We start from the raw sequence: 27892 nt of genomic DNA, 5'->3' as shown, positions 1-27892 counted from the left end.
GACTTGTGGATGAGTTTAACTATTGTGGGGGTTTGAGTCAGACTTGTGGTTGTTAAGACTTCGCCTCAATAATATGTTGGTATTAGTATGACTTGGTCTTGTAGTTTTTGACTTTTAGGGATCTCACCTTCTTGAATATTATAACATGGACCTGTGTGTATTTTGACTCACAGTTGGGGATGTGCCTTAGTGTGGAGGGTTTTGACTACACTGCAGCCACCTGGCCTTATATCAAACCACGCTGTAAAGCATTTAACATGGATCCAAACGCAGAATCTGAAGAATACATACTTTATTTCCTGTTATTGCTCAGACAGAAACTCTGCCGTCTGTTAAAAGAAAAAAAATATCTACATTATTTTTAAACTTTTCTCTCAAAAAAAAAAAAGACTTTGATATTACATTAAATACAGGTTCAGGACATTTATGAGTGAAACAACAACTTCATTTAAACATCTTCATAACATGGATAAGTTAATACCAAAATAAAAGCTTTTGGGGCTATGAGCTGAAAATAAACTTCCTGATGTGTCAAACATCAGATATTTTATCAAATCATTCAAGCATTCAAACACGAGGAGCTGTAAAATGTTTAGGGCACTTTGGAGCCTGTATACTTAAATAACCATGTGATGAGAGTCAACATTTAAAGATCTGTTGAAAATATTTCCCTTAAGGGAAAACAAGTGTTTTCTGCTGTTTCCTTGTGAATGTCTTAAAGGCTCTGGAGTGTCTGACATGTTTTTAACATGTAAACTTATTTCTTCCATACAATATGACCATAAAATAAGGAAAACATTGTGAAGATGTCATCAGACGAGGTAGAAGCCTTGTACTTAACGGACATTGTACATCCCTCAAAGAGCATCTATCGTTAAGGTTGAAAGAGTAACTCAACAACAGGCTGAAAAGCAAAGCATCTGCCCTTTCTAGCTGCATCACCTGTAACCACACCCAGCAGTGATGTCACTGTCCTGGAGTACACCTGTCCATCACTGCAGCAGGGTGATAAGGTAAACCCCCAACAAACACTGCAATACCACCATTTTCAAGAGGGGTGCTACTTAACCTGCTCAGTTTGATTGTTTAATGTGCTTTTCCACTAACCAATTCAGGATCTTTATCTCAGTAACTGATGCAGGAAGTCTCCCATCTGTATAGGTTTATGCAGCACAGTGTGATCTGTGCAGCAAAGCTCAGGCAAGATTCAGCTGCAACTAATTACAATTTTTATCACTGATTAATCAGATGATTTTTGCTTTAACCGGGGGGGGGGGGGGGATCAATACATACAAAATTACTTATCATTATAATTATTTCCAAGTAATTTTCTGTTGACTAATTTGTGAGACAACAAATGGTTTCACCTCCACGTGTATTGAGAAATTGCACATAGAAATGGACATCACAGCTTCGCAAATGTAATGCTGAAATATGGTAGATATCGACATTGACATCTTGTGCGAGTGACATCATTTGCTACTAGTCTGTAAGGTAGGAATCCAGGGCTGAAGACAGAGTACTGAAGAGGCTGCTGTCTGAGCAATCATTAATTCCAGGCTACACTAGGAGCAATCTATGGGGAAAAATAGTTAACACATAGCTAGTTATCTAGACAGCAAGCCTTTACTTATCATCCTCATCAAGAAATTAATAAGTGCCTGGGCTGCATCAAGCACAAGGAGTTTGTGATGGAAGGAGGCAGGACCTCCTCGTCTCTGCCCCATGGTTTCTACTGCACAGACTCTAGTTGTTCATGGTGTTATCAGTGTAAGATAGCAGCACCCACATTTTACTGCAATATTGTGGCTTTCACATATGGACAATGGGAGGAAGTGGTGACAGGTCATCCACCTTTATATACAGCTTATGGTATCATTCCAGAGAGACAAGGCAGTTTTTGTCATCTTTGCTATCACGACTTTATAAAAAGTAATGTTTAAATGCTTCTTTAAGACCAAGTGGACATTGACACACACTCACTTACATTCACGCACATATGCACTTTAATCCCCTGAGATTAGTAGCTGACATTCTGTTTTTGGGTCCCTTCTTCTTCTATTATTATTATTGCTGTTAACTAGAAAAAAACAACACAGATCAGTCACATCAACAAAAAATCTGCTGAAGAAATCATCTAAAATAGGACAGAAATTTGTTGTCAGATGATTCCCCCTTTATCAAAAAAAACAAACAAAAAAAAATTAAGATATTAATATCGTTAAAACAAAAATATGTCTTCTGTCAGAAATAAGAAATATAAAACATGCCCATTTCGTGTCAATATATCTTCAGCCGAACACGTGTGCAGCTTACATCATATTTACAAACAGCTCATTTACATACAGTATGAACAGAGAGCAGCTGTTACCATCTCAGAGTCTCTTCTCTCCTGACAGAGAAACTCCAGCTGATACATTAGTTTCCCTTTGAGCATCCGACAGGAACAGTTCTGGATAATCAGAAGAGTAATGTGTCCTCAGGCCAGACCTGTAGTTTTAGTACTGGATATACTCAGACTGAAGAGACTGAAAGACAAAACAGAAAAACTGTATTTAACTTTAGGTTAGATGTGACTGCTGAGTATTCTGTATGTTTTTAAAGGAACACTCCGAGAGAATTTGGGAAAGAGAATTCCAATTTACTCCTCTATCTGCAATAGAGCACACAGCATATCTATGACACCAACTGCAGGTTGTGTAAAACCGTAGTACTCAACACTGCAAGTCTAATGCAGACGTTGTCCATTACAAGTAATTACTGGAGGTGTCCAGTATTTACGTTCTCCACAACATGTCAGACATCTGTGAAAAAAGCACGGAATCCTTTCACAGCTTTATCTCTCTTTTCGTCTCGCTGGACTACAGATATTCTTTACACTCAACACTCAAAGGGCTCATCCTTTAAGGTTTGGCTTCCTTGTTCCATGAGTTCCGAAGGGTCAACTCCCTCCATAAAGCGCATTAAGTCACATATTGTTAATGACTGTGAGAAACTCATCTTGGCAGGCAGCATATGAATATTTTCAAGAGCTGAAACCATTAAACATGGTGTGTTTCTCATTGTAACAATGGTGGCTCAGGTGGTAGAGTGGGGTGTCCACTAAATACACAGTTGGAGGTTCAATCCCAGCCTCTTCTTGTCCATGTGCCAAAGGGTCCAAGCTGTTGCAGCTGAAAAAAAAGTTTTCTGCAGTCATACTACAGTTTCTCCTGGAACTGCATGCTCTTTTCAACAGAGAAATTTTTGCACTGTTGCCTCATAAATAACGTCTGGGTTTGAGCCTCATGACTGGCTGGGCACCTTCCTGTGGAGTTTGCAGTTTCTCCCTGTCCCTGCTTGGGTTTTCTGCTGCTCCAGCTTCCTCCCAGTGTCCACAGACATGTGTGGTAGGTTAATGAGCGATTTTAAAGCGGTCGTAGGTCTAAGCGTGCATGATTGTTTGTGTCCATGTTAGCCTGGTGGTGAGATGCCGACCCATCCAGGGTGTACCCCGCCTCTCACCCAATGTCAGCTGGAATAGGCTACAGTCCCCCACAACCCTCCACAAGCTGATGAAGGGATGGATGGTATCTCCAATAATACGTTTACTATGGTTCTATGGATCAGACTACCATACCACTGTTGCAGGGATTCAGGAAAACAGTCACACAGAAAAAACAAACATTAACATATTAGTTTAAATGTCACTTTTTCAGTCTCACTGACAGAAGAAACAGAAATGAGTTGCCTAGTTTAGACATATTGCCAACAGCATTACAGATATAACCATGGAGCACAGAGATTTGCAAGCCTGTTATCTTAGATGTGTGAGGCCATGGATGGCTTTCTCTTTGCATATAGAGAAGTATCAAACAAGGGAGTCTGCACATATTGCCCCAATAGGTGAAACTTCTTGCTTCCCCAAATGTCAACAGGAGACCCATAGCGCCACAATAGACACAATAACGGGAAATACGAAACGGAAAAATGAACTAGAATCAGTTCTTAACTGGATACAAAACTGGGGAGAATATGGAATACTCTAAAAGGCTGTTATACATGATCATCCCATCTCAAATCATCAGGTATCTTCTGCTTGACCAATTCTGACTTGCCTAAAACTTTTTTCATCATACACTATGGATATTCAAAATGGTATCTGAGAAATTTTAGATTGATATATCATGCTCCTTCCAAGACCGGTTCATTAATCAAATTTTTTAAAAAATGCGAATCGACCCATTTTCAGTATGTTTTTTTCTCACAGTAAAATTTGAAGCCCCATTTGAACTACAATATCTCAGTAGCTATTTGAGATATTACTAATGGAACAGACATTTGGAGCTAAAAGTGGTTCACCAAATATAACTACATATGAAGAAAAATCATATTTGAAAAGGGGCAGATGTTTTCATTCACTATGGACGTCACATAGTCATCTCAGTTACTACTAACTACTTTTTGGAAGTGATACTTGATGGTAAACTCTTAAGTGGTGACTATAAATCTACATGACATTCATTTATTTGCTAATGTGTGTCGTTTAAAGATGGGAATTTTCATGTTGGCGCGTTTTTCATATTTCAACTCACCTATAATGCGATATTTGTTTTACTTGTCCAATGCTGCAGTTTTTGAATCAATGTCATAATGAGAACTACCAGTAAATCTTTCAGACCTCTGACTTTGACAGCCTTTCCATTACACTTTTCCAAGTAAGAGGTCAGAAATTCCCAAGTTCTGAGTTTCACCAAAGCAGCATTACATCTGTATGATGTTGAAACGTGACATCTGTATTGCACAACACAGAGGATGGTCTTCCAGACAGATAGGAGACATCTTGTATCCAACATTGCAAATGAAAATGTTTAGTATATTTAAGGATTCAGATAATTTTTTTTCTTACTAAAAAAAACTGAACAAAACGTGTCATTTAAAGCATTATCTTCATAAATGTGTGAAGGGGATCTATAATTGCTGCTGACATTAACTTGCATGTGCCAGACGAATCTTTAACATTAAAAACTTTGTGTGATAATCAACTCTGTCCTGTTGTTGTCCTGCTGATGAAGTGATATTTAAATTTCAGCAAGTTCCTCAGCTCAGCAACAGCTTCACGTTAGTGTGAGTTAATGATGTTAACATGAGAAACGGCAGAGAAACCCGTCAGAGATCCACTGATTTATATCTTCCAATCATAAATATGCAAAATCACCACTGTAAAAATTCAGCAGGTTTACAAAGATATTGAAAAAGTCACAAGAGAGTGATATAGTCAAATGAATTATATCACAATAAAAAAATCAGAGCAGTTTGAGCATTTTTCTTTTTCAGTACGTGTCAGTTAAAGCAAGGTTCTCTGATTAAAACACACACTAAGCCAAAAGACATTTAAGACATTAATAAGCTGTAATGATGATGTTGCTAGGACTGCACCTATTGATTATTTTTTGTAATTACTTTGTCAGTAAAATGGTCAATAAAATGTCCATGACCACAAAATATTTAGTTTAAAGCAATATAAGGCCAATGATAAGCAACAAATCTTCACATTTAAAATCCTCGAATTTTTCTTCAATGCTCAGTTACTAAAATGGTTTAAGATTATTTTTCTGGTGGGCTGTTTTGACTAAACATTTAGAGCTCTTGTTACTGATTAGAAGGTCAAGAGGATAAGACCAAGTTATCTCTGTTGGATCCTTGACCAAGGCACTCAACACTATCTGCATGAGAGGCATCATATCTTGGCTGACCATTCACTCAACCCTAGGCTCCTAACAACCTGGGATGTGTGGAAAAATAATGTCATTGTGCTGTAATGCATATGTATCAACTAAAGGGTCTGGACGACTAATCTAATAACAGAATAATAACTGCATCTCTAGTGTGCAATGTGGGTGGTTTTATGTTGCTTTCAGGTTCACTGTCACTTTCCCCAAAATCAGAAATTATTCTATTATTACTATATACTTCACAAACAAGCTGGACTGAATTCTGTTTTTTCTGTTCAAGTACATTAAAATGGTTGCGTAATACTTTTCTGTCAAATCTTACAATTGTTGAATCATTGTAACTTTATATAGAACACAACAGTTCCCTTGCACCGTTTTGTTGTTTATGTTGTATGCACGTTGTTTAATGACACCTTTTCATGTCAGACCACGGAAGAAACATTAAAGACAGAGGAAGTAAACTGCAGCATGTCAGAGGTCAGAAACACACTGGAAACAACAGACACATTGGTTGAATAAGTCATAATGCACTGTACCAAACAACTGTAAAGCTGACAAAAATGTGCTGAAAGATTCATTTCATACACAGGAGGACACAAATCTGGATTTTAAAATGATTTAAGCTGAGATAATGTGAGGCAGTTTTACCTCCACTGTCAAACACTCATGTGCATTGCAGTGTGTTAGTGGTGTTAAAACAGAGGGCCAATCAGCAGAAAGGGGTGGTGCTGAGCTGCTGCTGTGTCAGAGGACTTACAGGTATGGAGCGGCTCAGGTAGCGTCCTGAGGGGCCCGTCATTGCGCTGTACGGCCCAGGGCCCCTGTAGGGGCTGAAGTCCTGAGGCCCCGTCCGAATGAAGTTTTTCCCTGCGGGGGGCATCCCAGAGCCACCAAATGGACCGCTGTTGTTGTTGACCTCGTGCTGCACAGTGCGAGGGCCATTACCATAGCGGGACAAAGATGGTTGGGCCAGAGAGGAGGGGGAGGAGCTTAGAGACACAGAGGAGGAAGGGGAGGAGGGAGGAAGAGGGGAGTACGGAGTATTCCCATCCTCTTCAATATCACCAGCGTACAGATCACTGAGAGAGCTGGCCAATCGAGAGCCGAGAGCTGAGCTGAGGTCAGCGGGGGGTGGGGAGTGGGGTGGGGGTGGGGTGGGGTGGGGGTGGGGTGGGGGGGCACATACAACATACGTGAGCAACATGAATCGTCAACCATCTGCAGAATCAGAACAGTTGATCCTGGACCAGAACACACTTATCTGTATTTTGCCCCACAAAATCAAATGCAGCAACTACACATTGATTAAAGACCACAGTCTAACTTTCTGACAGTTTACTTGACCATATGAACATTATGATGCCATGTCATGACAATGCATTATTTCTGTGAAGAACAACAAAAGAGTAAAAATAGATAAAAACTAAAAACTGGACTGTTTGCTATGGCTAATTTATCCACTTTTCCTGTCTCCTGTATTTGAAAAACCAGTTGATGCTCTGTCATCTTACTAAGTGTCATCAATATTAAACAAATAACGCAACAGCTAAATCTGGCTTGATTTGGGTACTTTCAGCTGTTTGATGGTATGACATGTTGTGTATTACTACAAAAAAGTACTCCTGAATTGTCTGTTAGTACTAACAGGCACAACAGGCTGTGCATTAGTAATGAAACAGTTATGAGATTAATGTGACATGACAGAGAAGAAGGACTCATTTGGATCACACTGAACAAGAGGATGCAGCAATGAAGTTGAAGATGAGAACAAGATGAACAGCATGAAATGATGAAGAAGACAAGCTGATTATGAAGAGACGGAAGTGATCAACAGGTGAGGAAGGTGATGAAGGGAAGAAGGTAATGAAAACAAAGTGGACGTAATTAGGGGGTGAACGAGAGGAAGAAGAGAATGATAAAGAGGATCAAGTGATGAAGATGAGATGGAGGCAGTGAAGGACGCTGGTGGTATCACTGACCTCCTGATGTTAGAGGCCGATGATGATGGACTCCTCCCGATTCTTTTGGCTGCAGCAGAGGCAGACGATGCTGGGAACTTGGATGACTTCAGAGGTGAGGCGTGGCCCTGACCGACCCCCACCGACAGTCTGGATGCAGACACACAAATCATGGTCAACGCATGTATTGATTACTGTTTTTATCTGTCTGATCAGGACAGTGTCTGAGGTAAAGCATTGCTGCGTAAAATTCTACCTGAGTGGCTGCGACATTGATCTGCTGTGCATCTTCATCTCCTCCACTCTGAAAGAAAACATGTACGTCAGTCTACATCCTCACCTCCACTTGGCAGGTGGAGCTGACATCTCAGGGAGTATTATAGGTACCAATTCAGGAATGTAAATAACTCAAGGGAACTCTTTGCAAATCTATTTCATGAAGCAGGCGCATAGGAGAAGGAAGAGGCCATCCAACAAGTAGAAAAACTGTCTCCTGCACAATGTCTAGCTTGCAATCATAAATTTATTGGTGCAACATTTCGGTACTAGACTCTGCCTCTTGGTTGCTGCCTGCAGTCTTGTAGATAATCTCTGCATCTCTCTACAGTCCTGGGTGTGTTAGCTGCACAGCAAACTGTTCTGTTTCTGGTTCAGTTCTCATTCAGTCACTTCAGCTCTATTTCTGATTCTAGTACCTTAGGGCTCCAGTGGTGGCAGGGCGGGGGGTACGTCGGCTCTTCAAGGCTCTCAGTTTGTCTCCCTGAGTCAGAACTGGCCCGCTGTCTGTTAGTTCACTCTGGAGGATAAATCAAACACACAGTGAGAAGACTGCCAAGTTATAGTTTGGACAGAGTACACCAAACACTATAGCTTTTAGAATTGAAGATGATAGGATACAGTATGGTGATACATGTTAACAGTGAAAGAAAAAAAACAACAACAAAGAGATACAAAAGAAAACAACAGAAAAAAAGTAAAAATTAACCCTCATAACTGAATAAATGTTTTTAGATAATTTAACTTAAACAGCTCCTTCGGTTCAAATAGTCCAATCAAAAACAAGCTGCTCCTAACTGACCAATGGCTGTTAACGAAGCATCTCTTGATATTTACTGTTTGTACCTACAGTAAAGCCATACACTGACAAGAAAAGTCTTGATTCTGTAATACTGGAAAGACGAAAACATAAAAAAACATATTAAATGTTTTTCATTCTTTCTTGGCTTCGGAGATGAAACCAACAAACTTTAACACAATAATATTACAATTTTTCATTCTCGTCTGTAACATCGAATATTTTGTGAGTTCTTTTTGAGCCATTTCATGGAATATAAACTATAATACAAGGTGTAACATAACGCAGAGCCACAATTTTCTTCATTGTGTATAAATACTCTTAGTTTCAGTTTTAGCAGGATATGTTCTGACAATGTCCCTAAAACTCTTTAAAAAGCTCAGGACAAGAGCTCCAGTAAACCAGTTAATGAACTGTGACAAATCAACAATCAGAAGCTGCTGCTGCTGCTGCTGCTGCAGAGTCCCAACTGTCCAAACACTGGGTTACATGGTGTATTCTGTATGTATTTACCTCGTGGAGATAATCAGAGCTTGGAGATTTACAAACATTGCTGTTGTGGTTGGGCTTTAGTGTGAGTTCATCCATACTGGTGATGAGGTGAGGCACCGCCTTCTCCTCCAGCTTACCCTTCTGGGAACGCTGACTGTCGCCTAGCAACCACAGTGCAGCCTGTTTGCTGGTAATGCAAAGACACACATATATTTTACTACTTTATTTAACTCTCTGTTTAAGGTTTACAAGATGAAAGTACATAAAGGGCAGCAATAACAGTTTGTGTTTCACACAGACAGACTAGATGTTACAGATACAACAAGAATCTATGTAGCAATGACAATGAATTAATAACATGAAACTTCAGATGAGTGACAGCATAAATATATGCCATCTTTAAGTCAGGATTTACTAGATGCACCTTTCGGCTGCAACTACAGCTTACAGCAGATAGGTTCAAATCAGACCTGCACATCTGGATACGGCAATTTCACCCAATTTTTTGTTACTGCTCAAGCTCCCTCAGGCAGCACAGGATCATGAGTAGGCCGCTCTTTTCACCCCCAGCAATAAATTCTTAATTGAACTGATTGCAGGGCTCTGAATCACCCACTCCAGAGAATTCACTTATTTGTCTTTAACAGCCTACTCGAAGCAGATTTACGCATGTGTCATATTCCTTCTGTTTCTTAATACAGTAATGGATTTAATTGTACTTCAAGGGATATTCTGAAAATTTCTTGTTTAACATATATCACTTTCGCAGAGTTGCAGCCAGAAGTATACATACACTTGTGACTAAACCTTCCAGATACAGGTGCATATTGCTGCTGAATTAGGTGAATCGCTTTAAAGGTGGTTACTTATGCGATCACTTATTTCACATTTTATTGTTTTTAAATTAACTGGCATAACTTTGGAGAAGTAAGTTTTCATGTTGACATGAAGGAGTCTTTTTTATAAATTCTTTAAAAAAAAAAAAAAAAAAGATTAAATTGACCGGTATTCGATGCTGAAAAGCAAGTGAAAGGTAAAAATTTGTAAGTGGGAATGAATACTTTTTATAGTTGCTATATGTTGGGAGGACAATAGATGATTCTATTCCATGGAATGAATGAGCCATTTTCCACCATTGTTTGTTGTTTTGCCTTTCTTAAACATTACTTTATCAATAGTAAGGCCCCTTATGTCTCTGTGTTTCTGCATTTTATGGCTGTAACTATAACAGTTTTTGATCCATCAATTTGTTTTGATTCATTATTTGTCTTTTAAAATATTAGACTGTGAAAGGAATCCAAGAAGTCTATCATCCAAAGAGATTCAGTCTTCTCAACTTCAACTTCAATTCAACTTCTCTAGACTTCTAATTCTGCTCTATGTATTAGTTAGACTCTACGTTAAAGCAGATAGGAGTGGATCGTAAAGTAACACTTAGTATATTCCATACATAGTAAAATGTCATGTGCAACTGATTACGGCTTTTATTCACTTGTAAAGTATAACAGAAAAACAGCCACTGCAGTTGCACTAAATGACCCTGTGCGCTACATCTGTTTCCATGCAGCATGGAGAAAAAGCTTGAGAGCCCTGGTTCAAGTCTGGGAAGCCAAGAAAAACAAAGACAGTCACCAGGAGACACAAACTGCTACGACATGGAAACAGAGATAACTGAGCAGGTCTGCGACATGCACGACAACACCGTGGGGTTGCATCAGTTTTCTGAACATGTGAAGCGAGTAAACTCTGCTCAAGTTTTAAGTTCAACTTCTCCTTGTTCTGGAAGCAAGACTATATGTGTCAGAAATCATCCCTTTGTTTGGAAGTGAATTGCTCTGCTGAGTGACTGCAATTTTGCAAAGTGCTACAGTGATTGTCAGAGCTCATTTCTCCACTCCTACAGGTTCACAAAATACATCACTTTAATCTTAAAAAGCTAACTGTTAAGTCATTAAATTCATTATCAACCCTGCCCTTAATGAGGATGAATTATAAGCCGTCTGCAGCTGAAACTCATCACATTGTAGCACTATACCATCGGAGGGGAGTTTCAACGATAATGTTCTATCAAAAAATATTAATGTTATTACAAAACTGAATTTTTGCATTTGTAAATGAATAAGAATTATACAAGATAATTACAGTCTTCAAATAGAACCCACTAAACTCTAAACCATAGACATGATACTGATTTCTGACATTTATCTTCAGTATAATAGGATTATTGACAGTAATGTTGTGCAACATTCTGTAAATAAGGAGAGATTTTAGACACATGCTATGCAACTTTGGCCGAACTGCTGCCAACGTGGCCAAAAATGGCAGTCACAAGATGTTAAATGCTAATTTACACATGGTGTTTGGCGTGAGTCAGCAGTGCCTGTAGGGCTTGTGTAGGTAAAATAACATCCATACATTGATGTGAGTTGCACAGTGTCACATCTAAGTTTTAAAATGGAATCCGTGGTTGTTTCATATTTCCTCAGTTTACTCAGTTTTAAAGCACTTTGAGCTCACAGGGAAAACGCCTAATGCTGCTCATTTAGAAAATGGAAGTGTTCACAGGAAAGTTTGTTCTTCGTGCAGCTTGATTTTATCTTAAACTTTCACTTCATTATTCTCAAGCAGAATATTGTCATGTGGCCAAATAAAACATGTAAAAACAGGAGAACACAGACTGCAGTACATAAAACAAACTCAAGCACAACAATAAAACCATCTGACTAATATTGTGCAACACTGATCGGTCAAGAGTGTTTTTGTTGTGTGTTACTGCTGCCTCGGTTGGTTTTCTTGCTCTTTAAAAATATCTAGCATATTGCCCATGTGTAAGGGAGTATTTTTTCTAGAAATAATGTTTGAAAAAGTGTAAGTCCTCCTACATTTAGAGACAAGACGACGACATGTTGATATCAGTTATAGTTTTGGAATGAAGAGCACCAGAGGAGCATAGTGTTCTACAGTGTATCACTACAGGTTGTTCTGTTGCTTTCATTTTGCTAGGCTTTCAGTGTGTTTATAGTGAGTCTTTCAGAGTTAATCAGTCCTCAAAGTATTTGAATAGCTCGGTTTAACCTGCAAGAGTTTCTGATGGTTCTTGTAATGTGTATTAAATCAATACTTGATGGGTAAAATTAGTTCATATTGCTTCCTGACATCTAAATGCTGTAATGATGAAAAGTCTTTTCTCCTTGGGTGAATGACATCTAAAAGAAACTTTTCCATGAAAAACGATGTTGGAAAAGAGAGGCCTTATAATCAGGATCATCTTATACTTCATTAAGTCGTGCTTAATGCAAAATTTCTCTTTTTCCCTGGGAACATATACAATTTAAATCACATATCTGCATAAAACGACTGTATGCTACATTGAAGGCACAATTTCTATGAAAAAACATTTCTTGTTCAAAAATGTATTGAAGTTTTTCCAGGACAAGTAATAGAATCATCTATAATTTGGATGATTACAAAACAACTATCACAGTTTAAAAACTTCTAATTTCATATTTGTTGCTTTTAGATTTGCATATTATAGTTTTACATAAATAAACTGTACACTAGTGTCCACACACCAGGGGGCGCTGCACAGGTGCGTTAAAAACAGAACTTCAAATAATCAATTTAATTGAGATTTATTTTTCTGTGTCCATATTCACAGAAGTTCCCAAAGTCTCTAATATAAGCATGTATTTCTTTCTAAAAGCTGAAGGCACCACAAGAGTAAAACTGAGGAAGTCTTGTGGTGCCAGCTACACCGAGCTGCAGTGAGACTCACTCTTCGAGGAAGTTCTGTTGTGGTCCAATCACAGAACCCGGTCTGCAAATCCTGATCCAGGCAATGGCCTCGCCTGCCGTGAAGCGGTAATGTTTCATCAGGTAACAGCCAATCAGAGAGCCTGTTCTGCCCAGACCAGCTGACAGACAGAGACAGAGGTGACACAGTGAGTCAGCAAAGCAGCATCCTACAGTAAACTTGACAGTCTAGACTCTACTCAGGGTTTCCTCTTGTTTACTTGGATCAGGAGCATTGAACAGAGCTCCAGATAAGCACTGTGCGCTTCACTTAAAATATGAAAACACAGTTTAACCACTGCTATTGACACTGCCACAGCTAACAGATGAGTCCCACATCTGACCAAATCCTGAACTAGCATCTACTGCAGCTTTTCTACAGCTACAACTCTATAAACCAGTCTTAACCAGGGACATTATGATCACATTTTCAGGACCTTATCCCAATTTCAGTCCTTTAATGGTGGCCATGTCTGATATCAAGTCTAATCAAATGAATCATCTAGACTTAAATGTTATGATTAAGGTCTATCAGACAAGCTGCAGTATCAGCTGTAGCTTTCAACAGACAAAGGCCTAGTTTAATTTTAACCATCTTTAACTACATTTAAGCTACTGGCCCATCACCATAGTTCAAGCTAAAGTTTTAGGCAATGAAAATGAAGTCAGGAAACTTTCAAAAGTAGTAGCTTTTTTTCTGTTTTTCCCAAGATGAAGATAGTTCTTTATGGCTCAGAATGCAGATGTATCTAAATCCAAACATCTTAAGTGTTGTTTGCGTAGTTCTATAAGAGGTCTGCATGTCTGTCCTTACTCTGAAATCATCTTAATCAGCAGATACATGCTCTATGTTGGAGCTGATTGCCTCCTGCCAGACACACTGATAACTACGCCTGCTGAAGGCAGGATAGACAGAGGGGAAGAGGGACATTACATAGAACACACTAGAGAGCAAGAACACATGAGGAGATGTGACAGGCAGAACCAGAGAGGTTAACTTGAGGAAAGGTAGTCCCTTACCTTTGCAGTGAACGGCCACAGCACCCTCAGTGCTCTCACAGATGTGCAGGAAGCGACGTGTGATGATGTCATTGGGCGTGCTGCCATCAACAAAGAAGAGGTCATAGTGGTCGAAGCCAGCGTCAGTGAAGCGTTTGGCATCGTAGATCTTCTTATTCAGACGGATGATAGTGGTGACGTTCTGCTTCCTAAAGTATGGGAAGTAAGCCTCGGGGGCATGCAGAGGGTAACCTACAAGGGTGGAATAAACACAGGTGTTAAATACAAAATTTACCCCTTTTGTTTCCCTAATGCAGAGTTAAGGTTGTTAAGATCTTTTTTTTCTCAGCATCCGACGGTACCAGCTTTTCCCAACTTTTCATTAAATCTACATTTTGACTACACTAAAAGAAAACCACTGAGAAAACGCTTCTACAGAGCACCGCCTTATTCTGCTTTGCATCATTCCATTCCAGCTCACCTAATCATCTCAGTTCAAGTCATTATTTTCTACCTTCGCAAAGCTTCTACATTTTCAGTCAAAAAGTGGGGCTTTCAGCTCCAAGTCATATTCTGCAAGGTTTGTGGCAAGCAATTTCTAATGCATTACCAAATAATTTCTATATGATAGAACTATAAGTACAATCCAGTGGAGATGTTTAGTTTGTGATTTATTTATTTTTTTAAAATAAGTATTTTTGGAGGTTCACTACTAAATTGATACTGTAATACAAGTTCAAATTAAACATTTTTAAAATGAAATTGTGTTTTCAATGTTTTACATTTTCAAGGAGATAAATAAATGCAGTATTTGGGAAGTAAATACAAACTGCAAACAGTGTGTAAGAATAATGCTACAGTTGCCAGCCTGTCAGTGAGATAACACATTAAATATAACACTAAGGCATGCTAGAATAAGACCTTTGTCAGTGCAGCTGACAGACAGCTGACTTGCTTACTTACCATTCTCTATTTTAGTTTTAGGATGAGGTCCACTGAAGGCAAGAAATTTCCCCGGGACGATCCAGTTCAAGTCTCCATTCTCCACCCGCTATCACCAGAAACACAGGTAAAAGAAAAAAAAAAAGAAAACTTTGTGTTGCATTGCATCTGTATGAAAAGTGGTCTATACATAGAGTCTGTCTGATTTAAATCAGTAGCTCTGTTAAACTGATACAACTCTGGTCATCCTGAGGGGGGAGCCACAGTCATATTTTCTAAATACTGTCACAACATGCAAGAATACATTTAACTTTAATGCTATCCTTTACTGCTGCAGAATGAATAAACTTTTCAAAATCTGTTTTCATCAGCTTTTTTCTGATTGTTGTGTTGCCAGAGTTCTTAATAGTAAGCTGAGAGGATCTCTTCACAGGTTTTCCGTCTTCTACCAAAAAAATCAAAATTAATGAAGAAGACAAACTGTGGGGTTTTGTATCTGTGAAGGTGTTACAGTGGCTGGTTTAAGTGGTCTTAGTGGTGCTGGTTTTTACCTCATAGTGTTCATACTCGTCTACATCAAAGGTCTCAAAGTCAAAGAACCCATGCTGTAGAGCCTGAAACACACAATTTCACAGACGTTAAACAGATTATTTAAACAACCAAGAAACTGTTTTCACTTATTAAAATATTGAGGATTTTTTTCTTTTCAGAGTAGAGAAGGACAAGAAATACAAGGGAGAGCAAGAGCATGACACAACAAAGGTCCTTGGCCAGGATTCATACCAGGGATCCACCACTTTCATCATACATGCCAGATGACATATCTAACCACCAAGCCATTGGGTCACCTTGGTAACATGGATTTTATCCAGTATTGTATTTCCATATAATAAACAGACACAAAATCATATTTAAATTTATCAGAACCTAAGAATCCATATAGGAATTAGCAATACAGCACTAGGAATTAGCAATACAGGAAACAAGAACAACGCACATGGTGTGTCGACAGGAGCATTTTTTAATCGCATGGAAACGCACTGCATCTCATAGAGAATATTCAATCAGTAACATTAATTTCACTTTGATTTGGCCAAAAATGAATGTAAGTGATATCCTGCATTATGGGACAGTGTCAGACCTAAATGCACTTCAATACAATATCATGTTTAAATACATGAAGTTTCAAGTTTAACAACTTTATTGTGCAGCTGTTAGAAATAAGCAGCTGCACTGATCGCTACAATAAACACATTTTGCATGTTTAACAGCTTTCAATCAGCATTCCTGTCTTGCGTCATTTCCAGTTGCAGCGCTTTATACCGTCATACCTTTTTTTGTTCCTCATTGTTTTCCATTAAAACAACCTGTTGACTGAAGCAGCAGAACATGATTGGTTCATTTTGTGCGGAAGAAGAGTCACGTGACGCATTAAACACAAAGTTAACCACCGTTGTGATATCTGTCATCTCTGACTGAGGCTTTAGTTTTGTCAAGCTGACTTAGACAAAGAGAGTACAGCTATGTTGAACTGGCTTCGTAGTTCATCCCTCTGGTGTCTGGGTATTTATCGTAACTACGATAAATACTAGTATGGGGTTACTGATGTATGTGAGATACGTATTAGTTTCGATATACGCAGACTTTGATGATGAAGATCGATGTATTAAAGAAAATACTCAGGTCTGTGTGAACACAGTGACTTTTCACAGTGTTGCTCAACTTTGACCTCAAATTAACACGCGTGCGCACGCACGCACGCACGCACGCACGCACGCACGCACACACACACACACACACACCCTTCTTTTGCTATCATCTGTGTGGGCGTTGCTCACCGACATAATGGATTCCTTAGTCCCTTCCCCTAATAGTAAGGATTACTGTTGAATGCTTAACCTAAGCCTTACCTCATCCTAAACGTGATTCAAACTTTTACCCCAAAATCAAGACTTTACCCTGAAAAAAAGCCATCTCTCTCTCTCTACTGGGGACAAAAACACGTGGAATAATAAACAGAAACATGCACATGCACACACACACGGTGCTGTCACTCTCCTACAGTACAACAGCTCCTTGTCCTGTTCAACACACTGAGCTGTTATGTAACAGTAATCTACTAAAATAACTGGAGACTCTCTGATCCAGTCAGCAGCTTGCCTCATCTAGCGTCACAAATATTTATGACTTTGTACTTTTTACAGGTAGCACTACCAGTCAGACTGGGCCAGGTAGGGTGAGTGAGGTGCATGGAGCAACAGTTCAGAGCCACATTTGACTGCTTCTGTCACCTGTGTTGTGTGAATAGATACATTGTCCTGGAGCAACAGCAGCCAGCTCCAAGCTTTCCACTCCTTTTTTATTTGGCTGCTTTAAACATTTGAGTTTTTGTGGATAGTTATATAAGGCTTTATAGCATAGAGTTATGCTCCATAACAGGAGTTATGCCCCTTGCTTCTGAGTGAAACCAAGAACTTTTGAAGTACTGCCATATCTGTTAGGTACCAAAACCTGGTATTAAAACAGACCCCAGGGTGGAATTATTGAAAAATTGATGGGAAATAAGCTAAGAAATAAGAACTGGTTAAATTAAAAAGATATTTTTTTGTCTGTCCAACATGAACAGATTCAGGTTATGTGCACACATGATCAAGACATGTAGCAAGCCTTGACACGAGACAAGCTTAAACTGTGAAATATTATACCTTCCTGATGCCCTGCAGACAGTCCAGCACTGTGAGGTTGTATGTGCAATTTCCAAAGGAAGCATCCCTGAAAAAAAAGAACACAGAAAACAAAAAAGTAGGTCAGCTAACACTTACAGTTCAGGATGATGGAGCTTAATAATTCATTAAAACATAAACACTTTTCTGTGCAACAATGATTCAGATTCAGCAGAACCAGAAATATCATTTTTTTTGTGTTACACTTTTTTCTTCTGTTTAAAAGTCTGCTGCCAGCATGATTCACAATGATCCTCTGGGACGGAGACTGGCTTGTGGTATGCGAGAAGTCATGTGATCTAAACAGTAACTGCCAGAAGTCTACAATGGTGTTTGAAAGTTCGTGAACATCTTAACATTTTTTTTTATTATTTTCTGCATAAATATGACCTAAAACATCGGGTTTACTCTATTCTATAATTCTACTCAGTTCTACTGGATGAGGGTCAGGACTTTGACTTAAACATTCTAAACCATTCACTTTATTGTTCTTTAATCATCATTTGGTAAAACAACTTTTCAATTCAATTCAACTTTATTATATAGCGCCAATTACAATGCAATTAGTCTAAAGAGGCTGTACAGAACTGATATGCCTGAACTTATGCTCTAGAGGTCGTTGTCTTCCAGGATGATACACTTACTCTTAAGACTCAGTTTACAGACAAATGACATTTTTGCTTAAGAATTTGCTGGTATTATTCACAGTTCACTGTTCCATCCATGGCTTGACAGTCAGAGCTCTTCACTCACATTTGCAGCTAAAAATAAATGTTTGCAAACTGTAAAATGTACAGGGTGTCCCAAAAAATTGACATAATTTCATCACCTAATAATTAGTTTAAAATTTGTTTGCTCAAAAAAGTGAGATGGATTGGATGTGCTAATGATGGCGACAACGTGCTACTGAAATGGCTCCGACGCTCACCTGACTAACACCGTGCGATTTCTTTCTGTGGGGTTACATGAAAGGACTGGTCTATATCCAACCACTTCCCACATATGTAGAGGAACTCACGAACAGAATCACTGAGGCTCTGGAGAATGTTAAACAACCTGCTGCAGCGAGTGTAGCAGGAATTCCACTACCGACTTAATGTGTGCCGTGTCACAAGCAGCGCACACATTGAACATTTGTCATAACTTTGAAACATTATAAAATGACCATCCCCCGGAATTTTTCATTTGAAATTTGTAGAATAAAACATTTTATGTCCAAAATAAATCATATTAGGTATCATTTCTCCTGACCATGTAGTCACTCTGATATGGACATCTCAAATGATGTCAATTTTTTTTGCAACACTCTGTATTTAGAAGCACGTATGCAAATAAAATGTATTACAAAATTCAACACAGTCTCTTCTTCCACAAAAAGACTGTTAACAGAACCAACAAACAATGTCATTGTATTGAACCAATAACACTATATTCATGTACAAGAGCACTTCCAAAAGTTCTCAGTCTCACCTGGAAATGAGGCGTAATTTCCATTTTGGGGCATAACTATATACTATAAAGCCTTACATCACTGACCACAAAAACTCAAACTGTTGCACCAGGACAATGTGTACATCCACATAGATGGCAGAAGCAGCCAAATGTGACTCTGAACTGTTGCTCCATGTACCTTACCACCACCTGTGCTGTGTGGACAGGTTCATTGTCCTCGAGCAACAGCACAACAGTTTAAATTTTGTCTCTCCTTGCAAAGGAATGATTACAAAAATGTGAGTTTTTGTGGACAGTGATATATGGCCTTATTGTATAAATTTTGCCCCAAAATGGGAGTAAGTTGCTTGCTTCCAGGCGAGGCAGGGAAGTTTTGGGTGTATCCTTGTTTTATTCAATGAGCCACATCATCTGTGGAATCACACAGTGCAGCTCCTTAACAATGAAAGTTTGCTATACTGCCCAAAAGTTCTCTTCTTCAGCAGATTTTTCTGTTTGACCCGCTGTACTGCCATTAATAAAAAACACTTAACATTCAGTAACGTTACGAGGGCATTTCAAAAAGTTGTTGGCCTTACCTGGAAACAAGGGGCATAACTTTGTGATGATGAGCCAAATTATGAGCATGTAGACATAAACATTGGTCAAAAGGTGACCTAACATTCATGTAACGCTGATAATATAACACAGGCAATGTGGATGTAGCATCAACGTTACTTTCAGTCTGATGTATTTTGGAGGAAAATCCGACATGGACGCTAGGGGTTCATAAAAAATTTCAAATTGCAATTTCAAACATTGCAATTAAAAAAAAAATCACCAAGACTGCAATTAAGGACATAAATAATACAACACATCTGAGCCACGGTTTAAACTATTGTGTCAATGGTTTAACAAATTCATGCTGTCCTCCTTCTGTTTTTATGGTGTCTTGTGATGATAGTCAATAACATGTTTTAAATCTAATAAACAGTGAATCTGGAACTGAAGCCTGAAAAAAATGATGTTAAAATTATATTTCAAATTAAATTGCCATTGCAAAATCTGTCAGAAAAAATGCAATTGGGTCTTTATGCGCAATTAGGCAGCGAGGGGCGTTTATCACCCATGTCCGTACGCACAGATCTTCCCTGGTGGACGCTATAGCCAGCGGAGTTCAGTGATTGCCTTTGTAAGACAAGCACCACCATTTAAAAAAAACACCCATGACCCTGTGTCGCCCAGTGTTTCTCTTTCTCCAAACAATGCTTCTCATTCCAACCAAAAAGTTCTAGTTTGGCCTCATCCGCCCACAAAACTTTTGCCACTAGCCTTCTGGGTTGCTCACATGATCTTTATGGATAGCAATGTTCTTCTTGCAGAGAAGTGGCTTTCTCCCTGCAGTCCTGCCATACATACCATCACGGTTCAGTATTCTCCTAATGGAGGACTCATGGACATTTAAACAACAGACAAAGTGAGGAGAGGCCTTTAGCTGCTTAAAGGATATCTGATGATGTTTTATTTCTATCTATGCAGAAAATTGAAAAACTCCAAAGGATTCACAAACTTTCAAGCACCATATTTAAACGTAACATTTTTTTCTGCGTGTTTGTGTGTATTATAGAGCTCTTCCAAAGGAGAACTCCTTCTGGACCTGCTGCTGATCCTGCACCTGCTGCAGCTGACAGTTAGAGCTCTGATTGTCAGCTGCAGCAGGTCCAGGATCAGCAGCAGTATTTTTGGTTGCATTCAGTCTCGACACGTCACTTGCCGCCAGGTGTCAGACTATGTTACCCTGCAGCTCCGTCACCAGTTGAGCTGCTCTGCATAAACTTAATGAAGGAATAAACTGTGGGGAATATAAAGCATCACACAGCTTCTTCATAAACAACACGAGTCCATGATAGTAGATGGGATAGCTGGAAAAAAAAATCAAAACCTTAGCTGTAGGTGCATACACAGGTGCTAACCACTTTTTTCAGCTAAAAATCCACATTTGTCCTTTTAAAAAGGGAAACTAGGTTTTGATTTGGAGTAAATTTATTGGGGGCTGTAGGGTTTTCCACCTGTTGATGGAAGTGTCTAAATGCTCAGGTTCATCATCACAGCACAGAGACTCTCGCTAAGCTCATACATCCATCCATCCATAGTGGTGAACAACCTAAAGAGGACAGTAAACATACAGCTGAACTGACCTTCTCCATCCAGATACCACCCAATACCAGCAGCTACAAATCAGACCACATCGTCACAGACAGGCGTACAAAACAAAACAGACGGTTGTCTGTGAGTCTAACCAAAACATACATTTTCTCTAGGGATGTTTTTCTTTCTGTATGACAAGACTGTGAATATTCAAGCAGTTCTTTTCGACAGACATCCTAAATAACTAATACTCTAACATTTTTTAACAAAAATAATGATCAAAAAATCACTTCAACAGAAGCAGACATTTATTTGTAACAGAACTTTTTCATCCTGTTCATAACAGTGTTTGTTATCCAAAATGGACCTCCAACAGCTGTCTGGAATTTTCATGAATGATATGCTAGTAGCAGGTAATAGACTGAAAACTTTAGCCTTGGTACAGGGCACACACAGTCTAGACAACTGTACTTGGTGAGTTCAAACTTGTCAAAATCCCAGATTCTTGTGACTAGGAGTAACATTTGCAATTTGGAACAGCAGCTCAGCTGGACTCAGGCTGCAATGAAAACAATAATCTGGCTGTACTGGAGGCAGACAGTCCGTAAATGCCTCTCTGAAGACACTCCCTCAGTGGGAGGGGCCTTTCCATTATGTTTAATCCATCAGCAGCCATCCATTCAGTGACACACTGCGCTGTTATATAACCAATCAGTGTGTTGGTGACAACAAAAAGGCCCTTATTACACATGCACACACACACACATACCAGTGATAAAACTACAAACTAAAGTTTCGGGCTAATTTTCTTCCTTCTATTTGCAGCTGCTGTAAAGCAGCAAGTCTTCTGACCAACTGATGTCATTCAGAGATTGTTTTCTTTACAAAAGTTAGATGGTTTCTGAAGTGACAGACGCTGCTATAGTCTAAGCTGCTGGAACAGGTTTGTCCTGCTGCCACTTTTAGTTCAAAGACAGTTTTTACAAACTTAACACAGCACAGGGTTCTGTTCCACATGTAACCATTTTCATAATACTGCAATAATCTGATGTCCTCTCTTGAGTGATTTGGCTGCTGTCAGCTGCTGCTGCCATTTTTCTGTGATAGTTGCTACTGTGTTTGATAGACAAAGGCTGAAGTTACTGTTGTCACTCCTATCCTGACATTTTTCACTCCATAAACTGCTATTGTTTGACAGATGCAGAATTTCCTATTTCCACATTTAGATTTTAGTCATTTGAATATGTTGCCCAGCCATAACAGTCGGCATTTATGCTGTCAACAGCTAAAACAAACCCACATCCTCTCAGCACCATCTGCTCTGCACATTATCTTTAAGAGATGGAAAACACTTATTGGCTTATGTTTTATGGGGACACAGATGAGAAAAGAGTGAACAGAAAAAGATGACAAGCTTATCACATAGCCTGTTTTTCAAACACTCAGCTAACATACTTTGCCAGCAGAATTACTGCACAAAAGGGATATGACAATAACCCACACCTCAATTCCAAGTACCAAAATTCAGAACATGAAGATTGTACAAGGGCTGCACAGTAGCTCAGTGGTAAGCACCATCACCTTGCAGCTTCCTCCCACAGTCCAAAACCATGCTGAGGTTAATTGGCAATTCTAAATTATCTGCAGGTGTAAATGTGAGTGTGCTTGTTTGTCTCTATGTGTAGCCCTGCAATAGACTGGCGACCTATCCAGGGTGTCCTGGGACAGAGTCCAGCTCCCCCGCGACCCTAATGAGGATTAAGCGGTGTATGGATAATGGATGGATGGATGATTGTACCAAGGCAGTGAAGGTACCAGAGAACTGTGCAGGTACAGGTCAGCTAAGGAGACTTTTTGTGTTTGATGATCAGAGACAAGTTACAGAGAACCAAAAGCAAGCATTTAAACGGTACTTGGAACAAAATGAGGAAGAACTTATTTAAGCAGCTCAAAGACAGGTATTTAGAGCTGTGCACAGAATTGAAGGCGAGAGGGTCTCAATTGTTACTTAATAAAAACATGTTTTCAAATTCTGAAATGTTAGCTGCATTTGTTGTAGCAATGCTCCACACATAAGATTCACAAAGGCTAATTTTGTTTTCTTTAGGTTTAGCAATTGTTCATAATGAGAGCAACATTAACAGCTACCATCATGAGTGCATTGAGAGTTGTTGGATTTCAATGGTACAAGCTACGACATTTATGGCGTTGTGGCTTCCATACTGCAGTAACTCTGTTTCAGCCATAGTACTCTTGTTGCAGTAAAGAGACCGACCTGAAGGGCAGATAGGAGGCGTTTGAACCTGAGATCAGAGCTCTGTATGCCTCTTCTGGAGTTTTCTTCAGGTAGATAACCTTAGACAGAAAGAGATAGAGCGAGAGAGACAGAGAGAGAGAAATAAATAGATTGCCTGTTATTAATTTTTCACACTCCTATCTACCCTTGATATTTCCTTTAATTTGTAGAAACAGTAGCAACATCAAACCTCACTTTGTGCCACTTAGAAGCATGGTTAATCTCTTGTTATCTGAAAATTGTTGTTTTGGCATGAAAACCAGTATTTGTTCAGCTGAGCTAGTGTTGTGATTGTTCAGTGTGTCCAGAAGTCTGATTATATCAGAGTCTGATGCTCCTCTGTCCTCACAATCAACTTTTGTCTCAGCTGCTTCAACAACATCAAATGTTCAATGCACAAAACACAGCAGGAGTGTGTTTGTGTCAGTAACATCAGGTTAAGCTAGTCTGCAGGGCCTGTACAAATCTTATCTAGGGAATGTCCACATTTAGGAATGATTCCAGTTTTATTTCCACCTTCAGTATTTCCATTAATGTGTCTGTTGTGTCTCTATGGGCTATGCTAACGTGGCAGTGTGCACCACTGTTGTAGAGACTGAATTTAAAAAATAGAGTTGCAAAAAACAGTGGAGCAAAAAGTACGATCTCCCCTCAGTTTAAAAAAAAAAATCAAACAATTTTTTTTTTTTTTTAACATGAATCCTTTTAAATATTTGTTTTCGGTCTGACTGTAAGAAAACACAGACATTGGCTACTTGGAATAACTATTCCAAAAAACTGATATTTTGGTACCTCCATTACTTTATCATTTACATTCATATCAATAATATAACCACTGCATAATGCAGTTCAGTTCAACAGCAGCACAAACTCCATCCTCCAAAATGACTAGAAAGTTGAATCAACACTAATGAAAAACAGTGTAAACTGAACATTAAAATGATGATTTATTGCAGGACAGTTGTATTAGTTTTACCTGGATACTAATAAATACGATAATTAAAACGGCTGAGTGTTTAAACTTTTCAACATAGAGTTGTTCACATTTACATGTTTTTCTGTTTTCAGATGACCGAACACAAACAAAACTGTGATTTTGTCCTCCATAACATAATTCTACAATTTCTGCAAATTGAGCTGACATTTTTATCCCAAGTAACGTACATACATACATAAACATGTTAACAAGCAGCTGTTGCTACTAATCAAATCACTGTTTTAGAATTGTGGCCGTGTCTGAGAAATTAACAATACATCACAAAAATGACTAAACTTACATAAACTGAATGATCACATCCACAACAGGACAGATCATTTCCTCGGTTCTTCTTCCATTACCCACAGAACTCAAACTGGATCCTGACAAGGATTATATTAAACCATATCTCAACAGCTTTTAGGGGATTAGTCATCTTGTTTTATAGAATTTTTATTGTATAACAGTTTGTATCTTTCATTGTATAACACTGAAGCGCTGAGCCTGCTGTTTAACCCTCACATTCAGGACAGTTTTGGAAAAACTTCTTTTATGGAAGAAAAACACTCTTTTAGTCTGGAAAAAGGGCTGAAACAGAGGAGACTTAACGTGGACGCAGCTGACTGCTATACTCGACACACAAACTGATACTACTTCATACTGTCAGTACATCTGTTTAGGTGCTGTCTTGAGAAGCAATATTATGACACACATCGGGAAAAAATACGGATGGTGCAACATGAAAAACAAAGTAACTGATTTCATTTCTTATTATGATTATTTATTCCCCAAATCCAAGTAAGAAAGCAAGCACGTTTTATGTTTTGGAACTAAAGTTTCGGTGAGAAAGGTAAGAAATAGAAGAAAGTCAGTCAGTGGGGCGCTATAGCTTGTTTTTAGGCCTATATTTGTTCACATTTAGTCAAACTGTCCACAAGAAAAGTATATGAACTGACTATTGGCACTTCCCATTTGTAATACACCCACAGACAGACAGAAAACTTTCCTTGGATTATTGTGGTGAACAAGAAAATTTAAAACGACAGTCTGACAAGGTCTACATCATCTTTTTTCTGAGATTTTTTTTAGTGGATTTCAAGGGTTTTGGCAGAGCAGTTCCTCATCTGAACTGATGCTGTAATGACATCAGGCGTCAGCCGTACTGACAGTAAATCTACCCTTCGCTCTTGTAGGGAGGTCTCAGTTAGAAAAGCTCTGATTTATGCACACTGATTAGGAAAAAGGAATATACTCACAGCATAGGCTCCAATCAGAACAGCAGCGTTGGATCTCTTCCTCTGGTCGAAGCTGGTGTAGTGAACAATTCGTTTTCTGGTCAGAGTGAACGACTGCACAGAAGAAACACACACACAGCAGTGTCAGAATACTATTCAATATGCTGATCATCAGTTTTTCCAATACAGCAAAATATATCTCATTGTGCCTCGGACTGTTGGTTGGATAAAACAGTTTGTCTCAGATATTAACCTGAAACAGAGAAAGACATTTTCTGTGTTTTTAGAACAGCCTAATAACAAAACAGAAATGAATCGACTTGTGAAAACCATGTTGAAAATAACTTTCACGTTCAGCCAAAGCTGTAACTACTATAGAAGCAACAGCGGCTGTGTCAGAGAACAGTCAGCAGCAAATTTTCGCAGAGGGCTGTTGAACCATAGTTTTTGTTTTCTCATTAGAGACTGCATGCTAACACCTGACTCATTCATCATTTAATGTGTGGAGCATTCAAAATAACAACAGATGTCCACATGCAGTTGCCTCATTCTGAGTACTTGTGTGCATGATCCAACCCACCCTGGAAGCTACATGTGTAAAAACTAGTGGTGGGACGCGATTTAAAAAATTTATCTAATTAATTAGAGGCTTCTTAATTAATTAATCTTGATTAATCGCATGTTTGTCAAATAGCACTAGTTGATGCAGTAAGTAAGGTTTTTCAATTCAAATAAATTTTGGTTGACAAATGAATCAATGAATAGATAAATAAGTGTTTATAATTTAAAAAATTCATAAAATTTTAAAATGGGACATGGAGAAAAAGGCGATATTGACGATTTAAAGTCTTGATATAGTTTGGTTTTCCCACTGTATGGTACACAACATCAGCATAAGTAGTTGAAGGAGCTTCAAAATGTGAAAATTCATAAATTTGTTATGTTTTCATAGTTTCTGGGTCTGATAAATGCTGCAATTTTGATGGTTCTTTTTTAGGTATTTTTTTTTATAAACTAAGAGTTTATAATTCATTTATTAAAAGACAGACATTTTTGTTGTTTAAGTTATTACTCCGTTTTTTTATGTTTCATTTACACATCTGTGTATTTTTCATCTCTCTACCACATTCACAGATGACTGCAAACTTAAAGGGCAATTATAGCGATTATATTCAACATTTTTAGACTTTTTGTAAACAAGCATTTTCAATGTCTTGAAAAATGGTCTATTATGGGATGGCTATATCGTTAGTCGGTAGCAGGACAGTCGTAGCTAACATTAGCTCTGGTGCTAACAGCAACATGTTTTGCATTGAGGTGATACCATCAGCTTGAAGCGCTGCAGTGACCAGAGAACTCCCGAGTTTGCACACAACCACACTTTTATCCAAGTTGCCATTGGAAAGATGTTTGAAAGAAAACTTTCTGCCCAACAAGCTCAATACGGTCTCATCTTCCTTCACTGTTCAATAAAACTTTCTAGTGGGCTGAACAGTCTATGGGGCTGATGACCTGACATCACTCCTGTGCATTTTTCTCGGTTAGCAAACAGACTTTAGGTTCATTACCACCACCTACTGGGCTGGAGTCTTCATCAGTGTTACCGAAACTGAGAAAGGTGCGATTAAATGCGTTGGTTTTTTTTTTACGTGTTATATTTTCTGTCATTAATTGAAATTAATGCGTTAAAGTCCCAGCCCTAGTAAAAACAGAGAAAATTAAGCCAGCAGAAACAACCACAGCTTAAAATGGAAACCAGTACAGTGCAATACCAATGACAGCCACTAGGTGCTGGCTCCAAAAAGAATCTCTGACTCCAACAGACTCCAACTAAGAAGGTGCAAACTTCTCTCATTAATTACATGTTTTCACAAGTTATTATGATGTCATTAGTGGAATTCACTCCTCCTGATTAGTGTGCTAGCACCCATTTTAAAAGTATTTACAGCATTAAGTAGATATATAGGCATCAAAGAGAAGTATATTTGGTGATGTGACTTGTCTGATGGGCATGTTTGGCCTGGAGCAACCGACAGACTGTTTGGGCGATGCAGGTCGGAACGGCTCATTCACCAGCGAACTCAAGTTGCTCTGATTGAGTGATTTTGTCG

At 38.8% G+C, this 27892-nt stretch overlaps 1 protein-coding gene across 3 annotated transcripts in view; it reads right to left on the bottom strand.

Moving 5' to 3' along the window:
- Positions 1-277: 277 nt before the first annotated feature.
- The window catches only part of cdc14ab (cell division cycle 14Ab), a 35745-nt gene continuing 8130 nt past the window's right edge, over positions 278-27892 (bottom strand). For 2 of the 3 annotated variants that reach the window (XM_023293001.3, XM_023293000.3), the window contains 13 exons: positions 25803-25895; positions 23550-23629; positions 17678-17744; positions 15524-15586; positions 14994-15081; positions 14052-14282; positions 13015-13153; positions 9261-9426; positions 8368-8468; positions 7929-7976; positions 7694-7822; positions 6472-6829; positions 278-2528 (listed from right to left, as the gene is read on the bottom strand). In XM_023293001.3, coding sequence (XP_023148769.1) covers positions 2499-2528; positions 6472-6829; positions 7694-7822; positions 7929-7976; positions 8368-8468; positions 9261-9426; positions 13015-13153; positions 14052-14282; positions 14994-15081; positions 15524-15586; positions 17678-17744; positions 23550-23629; positions 25803-25895 — 1593 coding nt within the window. In that variant the 3' untranslated portion in view covers positions 278-2498. The remainder of the gene's footprint in view (positions 2529-6471; positions 6830-7693; positions 7823-7928; positions 7977-8367; positions 8469-9260; positions 9427-13014; positions 13154-14051; positions 14283-14993; positions 15082-15523; positions 15587-17677; positions 17745-23549; positions 23630-25802; positions 25896-27892) is intronic. The other variant, XM_023293003.3, reaches the window with a different exon arrangement.

The sequence above is a fragment of the Amphiprion ocellaris genome, chromosome 2 (genome assembly GCF_022539595.1).
Source record: "Amphiprion ocellaris isolate individual 3 ecotype Okinawa chromosome 2, ASM2253959v1, whole genome shotgun sequence".
NCBI classification, from domain to species: domain Eukaryota; kingdom Metazoa; phylum Chordata; class Actinopteri; family Pomacentridae; genus Amphiprion; species Amphiprion ocellaris.
The sequence above is the reverse complement of the archived record's forward strand: the minus strand, read 5'-3'. Positions and strand labels throughout refer to the sequence as shown.